Raw genomic sequence first — 17,548 nt, 5'->3', positions numbered from 1 at the left:
TTTCATGTAGACTTATCATGTCAATTGAGTTATTTTTATGTATTGTTCAACTCAGCAATTTCATGGTAAAATTTGACAAAAGTTAACAAAGGGTAAATATATAACAAATGCATTAATTTTAAGGTTTTTGATAACCCAAAAACTAATTTGAGGTAAATTTGTTGTAGGTGTACCAATTTGAGATTTTTTATTATATTAAACAAACGAACAAACAAAAAACTCTGATTTCATTGCAATCAATTATTTTGTAATGCAATTTGGTGCTGGCACTCAAAGCGAACTCAATAGAATCCAAATGATGCAAACTATATACTAAGTCGGCTAGAGGTGGGCCTAGACTTGCAACTCGTTTTGTCAACTCCACCACTATGGCCGCCAAATGGATGGGTTAGGTTGGGTTTAAGTCGAATCGAAAATGGTCCAACCCATATCAACCAATTTAATCCATTTTGACTCATTTTTATGCGGTGTAAATTTTTTTTAACCCATACCTACCCAACCCATGCCCAATCCATACTCGACCTGACTCATATTACTAACATATTTCCATATTTAGCCAAATTTAGGAAAAATTACTATTGTGACTTTTTTAAAGATTGTATTTCTAAAATACTTCCAAATCTATGAAAGGTTATTTCTTATGATTTTTTTATAAATGATATTGCTAAAACTCTTTCATTAAATACAAATTTAATGGACAATTTTTACAATTTTTTTTTTAAAAATTGAGGCTCTCTTTTTTCGTTAAAAATATTTTTACGAAGTCATGTTGTCAAAAAATAACAATATTTTTTTAATTTACTTGAAATTTGAAAATAATTAAAAAAATTGAAAAATCGGATTGCATTCCTTTTAATATTTTTTTATTTTTTATTTTTTTAAATCGAATTTCTAATTATTTTAATTTTAAAAATCGATTTTTCTATTATTTTTCTTTTTCCTTTCCTTCTTCGATCACCGCCGGAGCGACGACCAATGAGTCGAACCTGCTGGCCTCAAGTGAGGCTCCATCTCGCTAGATTCGCGAGGTCGAGCTCATTGAGCTCGCCCAGGCCCGGCAAAACGAGCTCGAGGCTCGCCAAATCGGCAAGGCTCAAGCCTCGCCGCCCTCATCGGGGTCTCGGCCTCGGCGGACTCGGGAGCTCGAGCTTGCCAAGCTTTGCTGGATCGGCGATGCTCAAGCCTCAACAATCCTTAGCCAAGTCTCAGCCTCGTCAAAGACAGATGAGCGAGGCTCAAGCCTCACCAAATTCGAGCTCGCCAAAGCTCACCCAAGCTCGACAAGCTTGATTCTCACTAGATCGACGAGGCTTGAACCTCGTGAGTTGTTAGCGAGGTCTTGGCCTCACTCCGACAGTGAGCTGAGCTCAACTAGCCAGCCAGGGCTCACTATCACTATCAACCACTAGTGAAGGAAATGGAATAAGGAAGAAAAAATAAAAAATAAATAAAAGGAAAGAAAAGAAGAATAAAAATAACTTCGATTTTTAAAAATAATTTTATAGGAGGAAGAGAGAGAGTGTGGGTAAACCTAATCGGGTGAGTTAATGAGTTGAAAATGAATTTAAACTCAACTCATTTAAGATCATTTATTTTAGCTTTTCAGTTTATATAACTCATTTAAGATAATTTTTTCAAAATTGAGCGACTCATATATCACCATTCTGACGCCCCTAGTACATCCCGAATCACCAATCCCGGTCATGGTCAGTAATAACCGACACGCGTGGCACCCCCGCGTTACCCCGGCGACTTGAACGAAATATAAAAAGACGAAGAAAATCGAGACCAAGCCAAGACCAAAAAGTAAAAAACACCGGAACAGATCGTTCGAAAAGACCAAAAAAGTAAAAAACACCGGAACAGATCGTTCGAAAAGACTCTCACGAATTCTACTTTCCATAACTGAGACATTTCCCTTTCCGGGTCCCCTCTAGCATGACGGTACGTTTTGCTCACGGTGGAAGGAGACAAAACAAAACTTTTCTTTCTCCAGCACAAGCATGTGGAAACTTGCACAAGCATGGGAAAATGTGTGGTAGAGAGTTCACCGTTTGTTTCATAAGCTAGCGGTATTATTACCTAGTCATTTCCCTTTCCAATTCCCATCACCAAAGCCGCAACAGAACAGTCTGCAATGGAACTCTTCCTCTTCCTCTTCCTCTTCCTCTTCCTCATCTCCCTCCTCTTCCTCAAACCCTTCCTCCTCCCATCTAAACCCAGGAACCTCCCCCGGCCCGGCCGGCCTCCCCTTCCTTGGCTCCCGCTCCTCCAGCTTGGTGCCCGGCCCCATGAATCCCTCTTCAACATGGCCAGGCGCCACGGCCCGGTCATGACCCTACGCCTCGGCTTGGTGACCAGCGTCGTCGTCTCGTCCCCGGAGGCCGCCCGGGAGACCCTCCAGAAGCACGATGAGAACTTCTCCGACCGGGCGGTCCCCGACGTGATCACCGCGCAGCCGAACCCGGAGTTCACCCTCGCATGGGTCCCGGGCGACCGGCGGTGGCGGGCACGGCGCCGCGTGTGCAGCACCCAGATGTTCACCGCCCAGCGCCTGGACGCCCTCCAGCACCTGCGCCACCAGAAGGTCCACCAACTCGTCACCCACATCAAGAAATCCTGCGAGCCGGGCAGAGAGGTCGACATAGGCCAATTGGCCTTCGCCACGACTTTGAACCTCATGTCGAGCACCATGTTCTCGATTGACATCGTCGACCCGGAATTCCAAACGGCTCAGGAGTTCAAGGACCTGGTGTGGAGGATCATGGAGGATGCCGGGAAGCCGAACCCGTCTGACTATTTCCCTGCGGTCCGGCGGTTCGATCTGCTAGGCGTAAAGCGACACATCCAGCCGGCCTACATAAGGTTGCACGAGATATTCGACGAGATCATCGACAAGCGTTTGAAAGAAAGGGCAACGGGATCGTCGAAGAGCGGTGATTTCTTGGATGTGCTTCTGGATCAGTGCCAAGAAGAGGGGTCCGATTTTACCCGGCAAAGCATCAAGCCATTGATCCTGGTAAGCGTAGATCGAAACTTAATAGTTAATGAAGTAGAGATCTTTACTAAATAGAAGTATGTACTATCAGAGCTCCCAAATCTAATTATCAGAAAATCAGGTAAAACAGGTATCGTCAGTTTTCAAAAAAATTTCCATTATTTCTCCATTATATGAGGCAAATTGGGTTTTACTATGCCTTTAACTCCACCGCAAAACATTAGCTATAATTGCTACTTTAATAGGTAACGATATTTTGTCAACTATTAGCTATTCCATGCCTTTCTCCCTCCATGCTTATTTATCAATCTATATACACAAACTTTTGTTTCTGGTGATGAGATAACTTATTGCTAGTGGATTCGAATCAAATTTTGACTAGATACATGAGCAAGCTATAGTTGCCTCGTCTATATATTCTAACCAATCGTACACTCAATTATATTTTGTTATATAACTCACTAACTCAATTTCAACGAATATTGTCCTGCACATTTTGCAAAGTAAAGAGAACTTGGCCATTTTTCTTTTTAAAGTTGAGGTAAGTACTGATTTTCCTATGAATCGCGAGACTAATTGTCCAAGTGGCCATTTTGTGAAATGTGCTTCTCTATTTTCAATTGCTAAACACCTAATTAGCATCGAAACTAGATCACCATAATTCGTGAGTACTCTTAAACAATCTCCATCAACATTGAGGTTGGTTAACCACATGTGGTAATATTTATGCATGGAGAGAATCTTCCAGTTTTTACTTTTGGGTTATGATTGATAATGATAAAACGATGTGATCGGTTCATATTCATGAATTTATTTTTTTCTATGATAAAGCAAACCCTAAAATTTAGCGCAGGTTAGATGATAATCAACATGGTGAATTTAGTTTTAACATAGTACCAATGCCCAAAACATAATTTCTGTTAATTGCATTTTCCCTGGTCATAATAAACTTTGAGGGGTCGTTGAATATCTTATAATGCATACGAGGAAGCGACAACCATTTAAGAAATAGCGGCGTGGCAATCTTCCTGATTCATGTTGCCTCTTTCATCTGTTAATTATAAGATTATGATCTTCAACACTTGTATTAGATTTCTTGTATTAGTAAAACTAATTAGACCTGACATCTTTGAAGCCCTTGTTCATGAAAAAGTTATTAGAAATGGACTATATTAGAGTCAATTAGTTGTTAGCACCAACCAATTTCTCATGGCGGGTAGAATTTTGAAAGACAGTGAACATTCAAGATGGATTGTCAATGTACTTAACGCAGGATCTATTCATCGCCGGAAGCGACACATCTGCCCTTACGACGGAATGGGCGATGGCGGAACTCCTCCACAATCCGAGCCTCCTCCAAAGGTCAAGAGACGAGCTTGTCACTGCCATCGGCATCGAGAGGCCGGTTCAAGAATCGGACACTCGCCACCTCCCTATCTCCAAGCAATCGTCAAGGAGACGCTCCGTCTCCACCCGGCGGCGCCTCTCCTCCTCCCTTACAGATCCAAGAACGATGCAGAGGTGTGCGGGTACGTCGTCCCGAAGGGCATGCAAGTCCTGGTGAACGCATGGGCCATAGGGCGAGACCCGAGCTATTGGGAAGACGCGATGTCGTTTACGCCCGAGCGGTTCCTGGGGTCGAATGTGGATTACAGGGGGAGGGATTTCGAGTTTATCCCATTCGGCGTGGGCCGAAGGATCTGCCCCGGATTGCCGCTCGCTGTCCGGATGGTTCATCTCATGGTAGCTTCGCTGGTTCAATCGTTTAATTGGAAACTTCCTGAGGGAATGGCGCCCGAGAGCTTGGACATGCAAGAGCAATTTGGTGTAACATTGAGAAAGGCCGTACCTTTAAGAGCAATTCCTAGTTTGGTTTGAAAAGGAAGTTGTTGTGATTGATCCTTGATGACTTGATTTGGCGTTTCGAAGGGATTTTTAAGAACTGTTTTTTTTTCCCAAAGCTTCAATCAACTATGATTCACTTGTTTAAAGTTCATTTGTAGTCTACCACGCCACTTACTATGTTACGGATTTTACGCCTTCCATGCTAAAACGTGAAAAACTCCCGAGAGCAAGATCGGAAACAGTGAAAAAGAAAGTGTTTTTGAAGAGGAAACTGAACTGCGGGAACTTAAAAGGAATGGAAATTAATGTGCAGGAAGCGTAAGCTGCGGGATGTTAAGCATCGTTGAAAGTAAAAGCAAGAAATCAAACTGGAACCGAGCAGCAGTTGCAGGAAATCGAAAGATATTTATATACATTCGAGTGGAAACACTAGATAACGCCCTAAACGAATTTTCGCAAGCAACGTTGCGAAAAGAAAGCTTGGAACAAAAAATGAAATTGAAATCTATAGACATGTGAAAACTAAATATGACATGAAATGTAAAAGGACACATTTATAAGAAACTTTAAGATAACGAGATTGATAGAGTTTGTTGATACCTAAATAAGACATGAAATAACTCTAGAGTTGTTCATAAATTCCTAATTCTCTCTCACCCTCCTTGGGACTCACTTTACACACTCGAAAAAGATTTTCTCCTAAGCAGCTGCTTTGACTTCGTCACCATCTCCAAAACCACCAAAGCCCACCTACATAATTTATCAACCACCAGACTCCTAACCAGTCTAGTAGATAGGTTAGTGATGATTCCAAAATGATAACAAAGTAAAATAAAAAAATCAAGTTGTAATTAGTCAAATTTGAAGGAGTTTGCGCAAAACGAAAAGGGTCACCTCGTTAGGAGACTATTTGTGTCCATCCAGCAATCCCTTAGCTATCTCAAGTCCCCAATTAGAGCCGCTCACAACAGAGTCTTATCATAGGCTGAACGGATCCTTATGCTTATACTCTGCTTGGGCAATTCCTCCTTCTTCCAACTATTTCCACAATCTCCTCCATGCATGTGTCACTGGCCAGCGGTTCCTTAGCTACAGAACAACCCGTGCGGCGCCTGGTGAATCGAAAACAACATTGGGTGTTGTACAGTTCAATAACATATATGCTACTTGCCATCATGTTCTTAGGAACAACTATAGAAGGAAGTCTTACCTGATGTTATTTGCTCACTAGTGAAGAAACTGTTGGCCCATAACACATGTCTGGACTCTAACTGTTATCATGATCTTCCAACTTTGCCCTGCGGTTTTGGCATCGCCTGTCACATGCATATCCTCCCAGACAATACCTCAGCTTGCGACTGCCATGCAAGTTGAGAATGAGTAGGTCTTAGGTTTCTTCCCTCCCCTCTCTTGGTCTTGACTTTCGTCGCTGTTCGAGGATCTTGCTGGGTTGAGTTCTCTGCAAAGCCGAAAGTCATTGGATTAGGCCTCATTCAGTAATACTTACGAAAAATCAAAGGCCCGATGGTCATCCTTGGGGAAGATCATGCTGATCTGGGCTTGTAATAGGAATGGCCTCTTGCTGTTGCTTCTGTGCGTTGATACAGCTTAAATTTCAGATTACTGAAACAGTATAATTGGTTAGAGAGAACTGCTTTCGTATGAAAATTACATTTGGATGGCTATGGATAGGAAAAAAAGCTATATAAAAACATTTGTTTTTCGTAATTGATATATCTACGTGCCTTTCTTTTTTCATTATTGGTGAGAAAGGCGGTGCTTGATAATATATATGTCTTCCATTTGAAATCATCTTTTATCTTATGTTAATGTGAAATGCTCGGTCGAGAATGATGGTCTTGTCTTGTATTTTGAAAAATAAAAGTAAAGTGTTATATAAAAATGAGTTTAATTATTAAGCTTGTGTTCGTTTAATTTATATTCATTTTGACCGGACGAGTTACAAGTGAAATTGCGCTTAAGACAAATTAAAAGTTTAATTAGTACTTATACTTGCTAGATGTTATTTGCACATTGATGTTTAACCAATGTTTTGTAATTTAGTGTAAGCGAAGATAATTTTTGCTTAGTGAACATTTAAATTAAAGAAAAGACTATGAATTATTAATTTTTTTGGGTTAATATCACCCTAAGTTAGTACATCCACGTTAATCCAAAATTAATTTTCATGTCCCTAAAACCCCAAAACGGATGACAAGTCTACCATCCATTAGCTTCTGTCTAATATACCTTTTAAATTACTGAAGTGGAAATACACGTGATAACCGACTCACATGATGTGAAATAACAGGGACTTCTCACCGCTAACACAGGCGCTAACACTAACTCTACATCGACTCAAACAACAGGGACTTCTCACCGCATCAATCGTTCTCGAATCGGACTGTTTGCAATTGGTTGAAATCCTTCACGACCGACGGCCGCCACCATGGGAGGATCGCCCGCTCTTCGACGAAATCCAGTCAATCTTGCCCCTTTTCTTGAATCTCCGTCTGCAGCACTGTGACAGGAGAGCCAATTTCGTCAGGCCCAGGCGGCCAAAGCTCATGGCCGATCGGATGTCCCCAAATTGGACCCTTTTTCCTCCCCTGTTATGCAAGCTTTGCTCGCGGCGGATGCCCTAGTTTCTCTTTGCTTAAACGCTAAAGTGTAATGGTTATTTATTTTCTATCTATTATCTTTTCGACCAAAAAAAAAAAAAAAAACAATGGCATTTTGGGAAGCTAGATCTGCACACAGACACACCAAATAATAATAATAATAATAATAATAATAATAATAATAATAATAATAATAATAATATATACTTTATTGACCCTGATTTTATTATTATTATTATTATTATTACTATTATTATTATTATTATTATTATTATTATTATTATTATTATTATTATTATACTTTATTGACCCTGATTGATCAAGCTTATCCTATGGGGCCCAATTCAGCAAGGAAGAGAAGATCTTGGAAAGTCTTGAAACTTCAGTCATCTCAAGGCGAACGTTCATATCATTGGCAATGCATCTCTTCGCAAAATTTGTCATGGAAAATGCGAAGTCCAAATGATATTTGCTCTTGAGTGAAGAACCTATGAAACCTTGCAAATTCCCCCTCATCTTATCTTCATGGACACCCTCTTGATGGCCATAGACACCATTTCCGGCAACTTCCCTTCCAGACAAGACCTCCTTCACGTTTCGGAAATCTATTAAAACTCCTTCACCCTCAGATTTTGGTGATTTGGGGGAGACAAAAGGAAGAAAACTAATTTTTCCCTCCCAATCTAAATTCACTTTCTTCAGATCAGGCTTCCCCACAACAACATTTTTTCAGAGAGCCCCTTATGTTGAACTTACATTGAATTCACATCAAACTGGTCGCATACCTTGAGTATTGCCACATCAACAATTTCACGGAGATATTTGATAAAAGCTAACAAAAAATAGATTTATCGAAGATGTACCGGTTTGAGATTATTTTTGTGACCCAAAAATATATATAGGATAGATATGTCGGGTATTCTAATTTGTGACTTTTATAGCACAAAAATTAGTTTTTGATATACGTATCGCAAAGTATCGAGTTATAATTTTTCGTAATATCATCCCTTATCAATTAGCTAAAAGTGTTTGGTTTGGATGAGGCTGATTTCAAGTAGGAATCATATCTCACTCAAAGTAATCTAAAGGGTCAAACCCACTCCACCTTAGTAGAGTCCTATTTGATGCCCTGGATAGGAGGTTTGCTTTTCATCCTCATTCAAAGATTAGTCAAATTAGGGAAAAATTACCTAGAAAGTTCTAAAATTGTTGCACTTGTATAAATTCAATTATAAACATTTTAATTGTGTCTTTCAATGGTAAACTTTTTGACAATTTATTAATGTACTTTTTCAGTCAATTCTAACCTAAAAATGTTAACGTGGCGGCCCAATTAACATTAGTCATCCCATGTAACGAAGGGGTGTTAATGTGGAAAAAAATTTTAAAACTTTTCTGAATATTTTTCTTTTTCTTTTTTTTTTCTTTCTTTTTTTTCATTTTTTCTGTTATTTTCTTCCTTTTAGCCAACGGTTGTTCTCAAGCAATGGTTGGCGACTAGTGATGCCCAAAGAGAGCAGGGAGGGGGTCACCCTAACTAGGCAAGGCTATCCCTTCCCTATGACCGGCAAGGATAGGTCTCACTAGTTTAGGTAAGGGCAACCTCACGTAGCCCTTTTCTAGGCATCACTGGTAGCCAATCATCGCCTAAGACCAGTGAAAAGGAAAAAAATGAAAAGAGAAGAAAATGAGAAAATTTAAAAATTTAAAATATCATCAATATCAAAGCATCTCCAGATGTCACATAAGATAGTGGCCTTACCTTGAATTCATCACATCAATATTTTCCACCAAAATTCATCAAAAGAATTATCTTAATAAATTGTCAAAAGGTTTAAAGGTAAATTGGCACAATTAAATTGTTTGTGACTTTTTTAGTAATTTTTCCATCAAATTAAGTTCGGATGTTAAGATTACTAAAGAAAATTCCAAATAGGTATTTCAAATGCAAAAAAGCTCCCTGACCTCCCTGACCATGCTCAACTGCACACAAGCATGACATGTGTGTATGTACAAGAGCATTACCAATACGCAGCACACTAGTGTCTCGCATGCATGATTTGTTCACCCCTCTTGACCATGATGTTCAATTAATTCTCTTTTCTCCTTCCCTTTCTTGCCCATCTCTGGTTGTGGTGTGGCTAAGCTTGAAGTTTGTGCTTTCCAATATAACCACCAGAATACTGCATTTTTTTTTTCTTTTTATTTTTAGCTAGATATAGAATGCTAGAGTTCAGCCATTCCATACACTCTCGATCGAATGAGTACAAAACTCTCATGGGGGGAAGAGAGGGCCTCCATAACCTCTCTCGCCATTCCACAACCTTACACTCCTCATCTTGAGCCAGCCAACCGCGTCACGCCATGTGTCCTGCCAAATATCCAAACCGCATCAAATGACCACCAAGTTTTTCCATACGTTCGCATTAATCTCTCTCAGAAATTTTCTTGATGAAGGCCATTTCTTAAAATTTGACCGAGAGAAATATCTTGTATAGTAGTAGTTTTACTTTTCAACGATTGTTTCAAAGAGAGTTTATGCAGCCCATCTAGGCCACCCATGTTCCTTTCTCCTGCCACCTCAAGATCACCTCCCAAAGTTTTGTCCGAACCAAGGTGTAGCCACAGAAACTCATCCCAAAAGGACACATAAGCTTCCATCCGTCAAGCTGACAGTCTTCATTTTTGTATTCCATCAAAAAGACACTGCACCTCACTCTCCATCCAAAATTCACCTCGCTCAGGAACTTGTGTTCCAAATTGGTTCATTGAAACCAGAGGCCATTCTATCCAAGAACCTACCTGGTATATACCCACCAACCAAGATCATATAACAACTCTCGCCCTGTTCAAAGACTTACAATTGCTCTCTAGGCAGAGAGAGGGAGGGAACGAGAATCAAGAGAAATGGCGGTTTCTACAGTCTACACAACCCAATCCTTCCACTCGACATGCTCAATCTCCACACCCTCCAAGACCCACTTGGGGTTCAACCAGAAGAAGCAAATCTTGTTCTACAACAGTGGCAAGAAGGTCACCAACAGAGGCATCGCCGCAGTCCCATATGTGATCAGGTGCTCAGGGGACACGCTGGTGATTGGCCTAGCAGCTGACTCAGGCTGTGGCAAGAGCACCTTCATGAGGAGGCTGACCAGCGTCTTCGGGGCGCCGCCGAGCCGCCGAAGGGAGGCAACCCGGACTCGAACACCCTCATCAGTGACACAACCACCGTGATATGCCTCGACGACTACCATTCCTGGACAGGACTGGAAGGAAAGAGAAGGAGTGACTGCACTTGACCCAAGGGCCAACGACTTTGATCTCATGTACGAACAGGTTAAGGCAATGAAGGAAGGCAAGGCTGTGGACAAGCCTATCTATAACCATGTCACTGGCCTCTTGGACCCTCCTGAGCTCATCAAGCCTCCCAAGATCCTGGTCATTGAGGGACTTCACCCAATGTAAGTCCTATCTTCAGATTGCAACTCTCTCCTTTCTTCCCTCTGTTTAGAAGATGGTCTAATAGTCATCTATTATTCTGCACCGTTGAGAAGGATTAATCAAGCTGATATGTTGTGGATTCTGGTTTAGAGTGTAAGTAGAATTATGTAGGTGGACGGGAAGAGTTTTGAGTTTTCGGATAACAAGAGATATCAGAAACCAAAAATAGTGCCTCAAGCAGGATTTTCTGTGGCTAAGGAGGATGCTGTGTCCTTATCTTCTTTTTTTCTGATGGGCCTCGCACCGGCCCAATTTTACTCCCATGCCGCTTCGTTTATGGCAAACAGACTGAGCTGAGGGAATGAACTCTTTATCAGTCCAAGGATAGACTCAATTCTAATTGAACCATAAAAAATTTCAGCAAATTACAGCCTAGCAAATTCGTGGGCTCCCATGTTTCTCTTGAACCTTAGAATTAGGTTGCATTTACATCTTTGAAATGTGATTGTCTTAATAGATTAACAAATTCACAAAGTTGCCGTGGAATTTGTACTCTACCAAGATGTGGAGAAGATGATGATGAAATATTTTTCAACTATAACGTACTCCATAGATCAACTATAAGAAAATATACCACGGTAATTTTACGCAAGGGCAGTTCATTTTATGAGAAACAATAGAAGACTTATGCGCCCGCTCTGGATTGATGTTCAAGAGCAAAGGAAACTAACATAATTATGCATGTTCAGGTTCGACCAGCGCGTTAGGGACTTGCTGGACTTCAGCATATATTTGGACATCAGCAATGAGGTCAAATTTGCATGGAAAATCCAGGTACTTGATCCGTTTCAGGGAAAAGCCTGCTATTGTTTCTCCTGCTAAATCCATGTCCTGTAATCCTAAAATAAGCGATGAATTGCAGAGGGACATGGCCGAGCGAGGACACAGTCTCGAGAGCATCAAAGCTAGCATTGAAGCCCGAAAGCCAGATTTTGAAGCCTATATAGGTGAATCAAAATCACTCCTAAACTACACTGCTGTGCCTTGATTGGGATTGATTCATCTCATATAAATGTACTAGATTTCGAGACTGACCTTTGAACAATTGCCAAATGAAAGGATCCCACGAGTTCCTCCAATTAGGGACACTCTAAAGTGTCATCACCTTTGGCCCTCCTTATAAAGGGGAACAATCTTTCAACTCCATTACAGTGATACCCTTTATAGTGATATTAAAACTCCCCTATATATATTCACTCTCTGTACTTATGTTCCCCAAAGTAACTGTTTGATCTGAACCGAAATTCGCTTTTCTGACAGCATGGCACATGTTTATATATGTCGAACATTGTGAAATACTTGCTTTGAAATTTCCATTCGCCATGCCTATGGACAGTGTATTCATTAACGTGTGCCCGTTTGTTTTCTTGCCTTTTGCCCAGACCCACAGAAGCAGTATGCAGATGCAGTGATTGAAGTGCTGCCAACACAGCTAATCCCTGGTGATAATGAGGGGAAGATTCTTAGAGTGAGGTTGATAATGAAAGAGGGTGTGAAGTATTTCAACCCGGTATACCTGTTTGACGAGGGCTCGACCATCTCTTGGATCCCGTGTGGAAGAAAGCTCACTTGCTCTTACCCCGGCATCAAGTTCACTTATGGCCCGGAGAGTTACTTCGGCCACGAGGTATATATCTCGAAGATCACTTGATTTTGTTCTCTCCTCACTGTTAATACTCTGTTAGATGACAGTCTTCTTCAGCTAAGCAATAAAAAATTCTCATTCAGGTCCAGAAAAAGCTGTTAAAAAAACCAAATGTACATGAACTAGTGAACACTGCAAATAACTTGGATTGCGCACCACATTTCACATTTTAACGACTTGATCCTCTTTTTGCAAATTTCTTGAATGACAACGGTTTCACGTAATATTCAAGTAGATATATTGAGGATGGATAAACTTGTCAGAACTTAGGATGTTCACGTGACATTTCGATTGAGGACGGCGTGAATGCACTTTTTTGAATTTTTTCACGACCCAAATGCTGGGACGTATTATAATTTCAATATTATATGGAATCATCAACAATTTTTTCCATTCATTCTCCAAAAGTTGCAGTCTTTATTGAACTTAAGACTGACTCCTACGTGCTTGGAATTGCAGGTGTCTGTGTTGGAGATGGATGGGCAATTTGACAGACTAGATGAGCTCATCTATGTGGAAAGCCATTTGAGCAACCTCTCCACAAAATTCTATGGTGAAGTCACCCAGCAGATGCTGAAGCACCTGAATTCCCTGAAGCAACAATGGCACTGGTCTTTCCAGACCATAGTTGGGCTAAAAATCAGAGACCTCTATGAGCAAATCACAGCCAGCAAAGCAGCTGCACCATTACAAGCCACTAAAGCTTAGGAACTTCCATATACTAGTTCCCCTCTTCTTTCTTCAATCCTTATTCAGTCCTTCTGTTTTCACTGTTCATTCATCCTTCAAAATGAGTATTAGGTTGTTGAGAAGGGAAGGATCTGCATGTATTTTGTCATCAGGATAATTTGTTGTATGGAGATGTAACATAGACAAAAAGGGGCAGAGAGATCAGTTACTTGGTAAAATTCAAAAAAGAGATTGGTACACCCGGCCCTGCCCGCTTTTCTTTGCATAAATTCTCAGTGGTCTTGAATCATATTTAGGTCCCACCGAGATAAAGGCGCCTTCAGATATTTCTTGCCTAATTCCTCTGTTGATAAAGGGAGGTTCAGGAGATTACGAGTTTTTGAGAAAAAATCCAGTCAAATCTGAAAAACTAGAATCACTTTATTTGCAGGTTTCTGCACTATTTCCAAGAATAACCTGCACTGCAAAAAAGAAAAAAGCATGCTCTTTGTGTGGCTTAACCCTCACATAGCCAAGAGAGTCGAATTCAGCCGAATCCGAGCAGCAGGTCGACACGGGCCGCTAGAGGATTTAACATATATCTACCCCAGCAGGTCGATCCATGGCACTGGAGGATTTAACATATATCTACCGAAAGAGAAGCAAAACAGGGAGAGTCAAAACATATATCTACCGAAAGAGAAGCAAAACAGGGAGAGTCAAAACAGAGTCTCATCTAACAGCTTCCTATGGTTAAGCTACAAAATGTTGATGGTGGGGTTAAGCAAACAAGAAACTCTGCCGTTGTTTATAGCAAAAATAATTGCTGAAGACAGGGATCAAAGAGAGAGAAGAGTGAAGGGGGAGGGAAAATGGAGTGATGCTTGGTTTGTACTTTATAGTTTCTTCATCAACATTCTCAAGACAGCAAGACTATTTTACAAGCATTTTCAATCACCGAAACACTTTTACATTCCCACTGTCCATAGACAGTGGGAAGACGGTACTCGTAGCACTTAGAAATTGCCAACTTTGCAAATAGAGGACCACAATTGTGTTCTGGCACGAACAAAATAGGGACGTCTATTTCTTTCCTGTAAATGTGGGCATGAGCAAGATAGAGCTTTTAAGTCTGCAACAAGAATTAATGAGCAAGTTGAATTATGGGCAGAAGACATTAAGCCAGTACTAGAAAGCCATAATTGAATGCATAGTTGAGATGGAGAAGCATTAGCATATAATAGAAAAGGCTACATTACAGAGAAACTATATACACCAACAAGTCACTTCAACCGAGTCACAAGGATACCATAAAACACCACAATTGAACAGAAGAATGACACCTGATGCTCGAAATGTTATCTACACTAGTGACATTACTTGAAAAGGGTCACTAACACTTCTACTTGATGGTGACAAACTTATTAGTACCATGTCTTGCCCAGTGATCCTTCAAGTCAACCGGATGAGTTAGATCATAACCTTCTGATGCTAATCTTACTAAAAGTTTCACATATGCCCCATTGCTCATCTTCCTCCCAGCCAAGCGAACACCAGGCCTTGATGAACTCATTGGAAGCGGGTATTCAGATACGCTGATGGTGCAGCACGAAGATTGCCAGCCACCAGCCCCCCATTTGTAGCAGACCCGAGCGATTCCAGTGCAAGAGCAATAAGGGAAGGCACCCCAGAGAAATCGATGTTGGTTAAATCGATGTTCATGTTCAGATCCTTCTTTTCCCGTTTTGCTTCAGGGAAGCTCTGTCCCTTTCCTTTTCCAGAACTTGATTTCTTCCTGGGTTGCTTTTGCTTCAGTGCCTTGGATGTTATCTGATCAGGTTCTTTTGAAGAGGATTTACGTTTCTTAGGCTTTGCAGATTTTGTTCCAGGGCTGTTGTTTTTGCAGGCTCAGTTGTTGAAGCAACTGAACGAATCGGAGGTACAGGGAGACCATCTTCTGGGTTCAACTGTGTTTGTGAGGAAGGACCTGAGCTGACTTTGGAGTAGGGAAAATCCGCTCCCATAAAACCAGGCAATATGTGAAAGGGACGGTCCACCGTTAGCATCGGGCATGATATGGCCTCTATTTGAGTATGTCCCCATCTTCGAAAGCTATTAAAAATTCTCCGCGCAATCAGCATAAAGGTCTACATCCAGAGGCCACTCTGAGCAGTTCCCATTCCTGGCATCAGCAAAGCAGAACAGTGTGAATAATTCAAGAATTAAAGCAAGGTCCAAAGCAATTTATTTGTTAGGAAACTATTCAATAAAATCAATCATAGTGCCCATTGCCTTGCATCTGAGTACCAACAGAATGACATGTGATGCAAAGGTAACTTTTGCACATCATAGTAAAAGAGCAAGATAACTCAATTTCAAGACTATACTGACAAATCAAGCAAAAGAAGAGAGGACTTTTAGTCGAAATTTTGCATCGTAGTTAAATAAATGCCAACCATTTATTAGAAGATCATCACGGTCCAAGTCACTTCCACATTTATAAGTTAAAAGACATTTAACTCAAACGACTAATATATTTGCAAACGTACCAATTCCTGCTACAAAATTATTCAACAATAACATGCAATATGGAATGCGTAGCAGAGATCAAATGAATTTTTTCTACCAGCAGAACATATGACATCATGAGGACCAAAAGAAAACTATAATCTAGAGAGGAAAAAACCCAATCTTACGCAGCACATTTTCCAGTTCATAAAAACAGGAACTTGGAATACTTCACTGGGGATGACAGTAGCCTCTACTCAGGGAGAAGCAACACTGACAAAGTTCGCAAGCCTCACAAAATCTAAATTCAACCCAAAAAAAAAAAAAAAAAGTCATATGCAAAGCTGCACTTCAACCCAAAACCCAAATCTAGTAAAACCTACAAACAAGACCAGGAGCTAAACAATCATCAGCCACTGAAATGCCCACAAAAGCCAGAAGATTGCAGCACGGCACACCATTTAAACCCCGTATCAGCACCAAGCAGTGCCGAAGCAGCTGAAAACCCTCAAACACACCGAAAGGCCCAGCAAGAAACAGGCTCACGCTCATCACATCCACCCGCGACCATGCAGACCCACTTCACCCAACAGAACACCGAACCGACCCACAATGGAGCCGAAGGAAACAACCCCATCCCGCCTCACCACCCACCAGCAAGCAGACCAAGCAAAAAGCTTCAACAACCCACGAGACGGCACCAAATTCGTCACGACAAGCGACGAAACGACGACCCGATCGGCCTCGCCGCGCTATCCCTGAGCAAAGGAGCGATCTTTAGGCTTCGATTTACCTGGAAAGAGGGAGGCGATTCTCGAAGGGTACTCCACTCGCTCGCAGCTGGAGGAGCAAGGAAGAGAGAGAGAGAGAGAGAAACTGTTCCGGTTCGGACAATTTTTCCTTTCCTCTTTTCGCCTTTTGTTCGACCATTTTTAGCGCACCGAGAGCTCAGTCGATGGGCTTTGTCGCTTCGAGCGTCGCCCACGCGCCGGTCGCGGGTTTGCAGGGCACGCGCCCGCGCGAGTGGGCTTGCCGCGGGTCTCCTGCGGGCCCCGCGCGAGCGGGACGCGAGATCCGGACCGTTGAGCCCGACGATACGAACGGACGAGATTCGTGATTCCGGGATATGAAAAGGACTGCCCAGAGGTTTAGTGGAGTTACAATTTTATCTAGTTTGCTTGTATTCAGGAAAGGGTGATTTTCATTTCTTGGTAGCACCAGACGACAGGTCCGGTGAAAATTAGGGACGTGCGAAACGAATCACCTGGATCGGACCAATATCTAGAAGCATCGATTTAATTATCGACTCTAAAAATGGAATCAATATTTAGGCATATAATTCTCAGTTCTAAGAGAGAATTAGACCCAACCGACTCGATATATTTTTTTTATTATTTGTTATGAAAAAATGTCCACAAATTGTCCCTAAATTTTCATCTAATGCTCAATTTCATTCATGAGCTTTTTGATTCGCTTCAATTTGATCTCGAACTTTCATCTAATGTTCCATCTAATCCCTAACTATTTGAAAATTGACCAATTTCTCTTTTTTTAATACCAAACTGTTCTTTTTTAAATAAAAAAAATACCAAATTTGGGTTTTTTTGTTGAAAAAATACCACATTTATACATAGTAATAAAGGTCAATATTTCTTTCATTTCTCCATATTAAAAACAAATGGAAAAATGGACAGTAATAATAAACAAAAGTGAATCTTGCATTTTGATTTTTTGAAGACCATTTGTGACATTTTCCTTTTT

General features: G+C 41.1%; 1 protein-coding gene and 1 pseudogene across 1 annotated transcript; both read left to right on the top strand.

Moving 5' to 3' along the window:
* The first annotated feature begins 2,273 nt into the window (after positions 1–2,273).
* On the top strand, positions 2,274–4,562 carry LOC120293633 (geraniol 8-hydroxylase-like). The gene is made up of 2 exons (XM_039313330.1): positions 2,274–3,019; positions 4,272–4,562. The coding sequence occupies exons 1-2, from the start codon at positions 2,309–2,311 to the stop codon at positions 4,560–4,562; spliced, it is 1,002 nt and encodes a 333-aa protein (XP_039169264.1). The 5' UTR covers positions 2,274–2,308.
* Positions 4,563–10,371: 5,809 nt separating this feature from the next.
* On the top strand, positions 10,372–13,318 carry LOC120293228 (annotated as a pseudogene).
* Positions 13,319–17,548: the final 4,230 nt, after the last annotated feature.

Source organism: Eucalyptus grandis, chromosome 5 (assembly GCF_016545825.1).
Source record: "Eucalyptus grandis isolate ANBG69807.140 chromosome 5, ASM1654582v1, whole genome shotgun sequence".
NCBI classification, from domain to species: Eukaryota; Viridiplantae; Streptophyta; class Magnoliopsida; order Myrtales; family Myrtaceae; genus Eucalyptus; species Eucalyptus grandis.
Note: the sequence above shows the minus strand (reverse complement) of the source record. Positions and strands in the feature narration are given on the sequence as shown.

Coding starts and splice junctions, on each gene's coding strand:
- LOC120293633 (XM_039313330.1), top strand. CDS start 2,309: ATGGCCAGGCGCCACGGCCCGGTCATGACCCTACGCCTCGGCTTGGTG. Junction 3,020..4,271: donor GCATCAAGCCATTGATCCTG/GTAAGCGTAGAT, acceptor TACTTAACGCAG/GATCTATTCATCGCCGGAAG.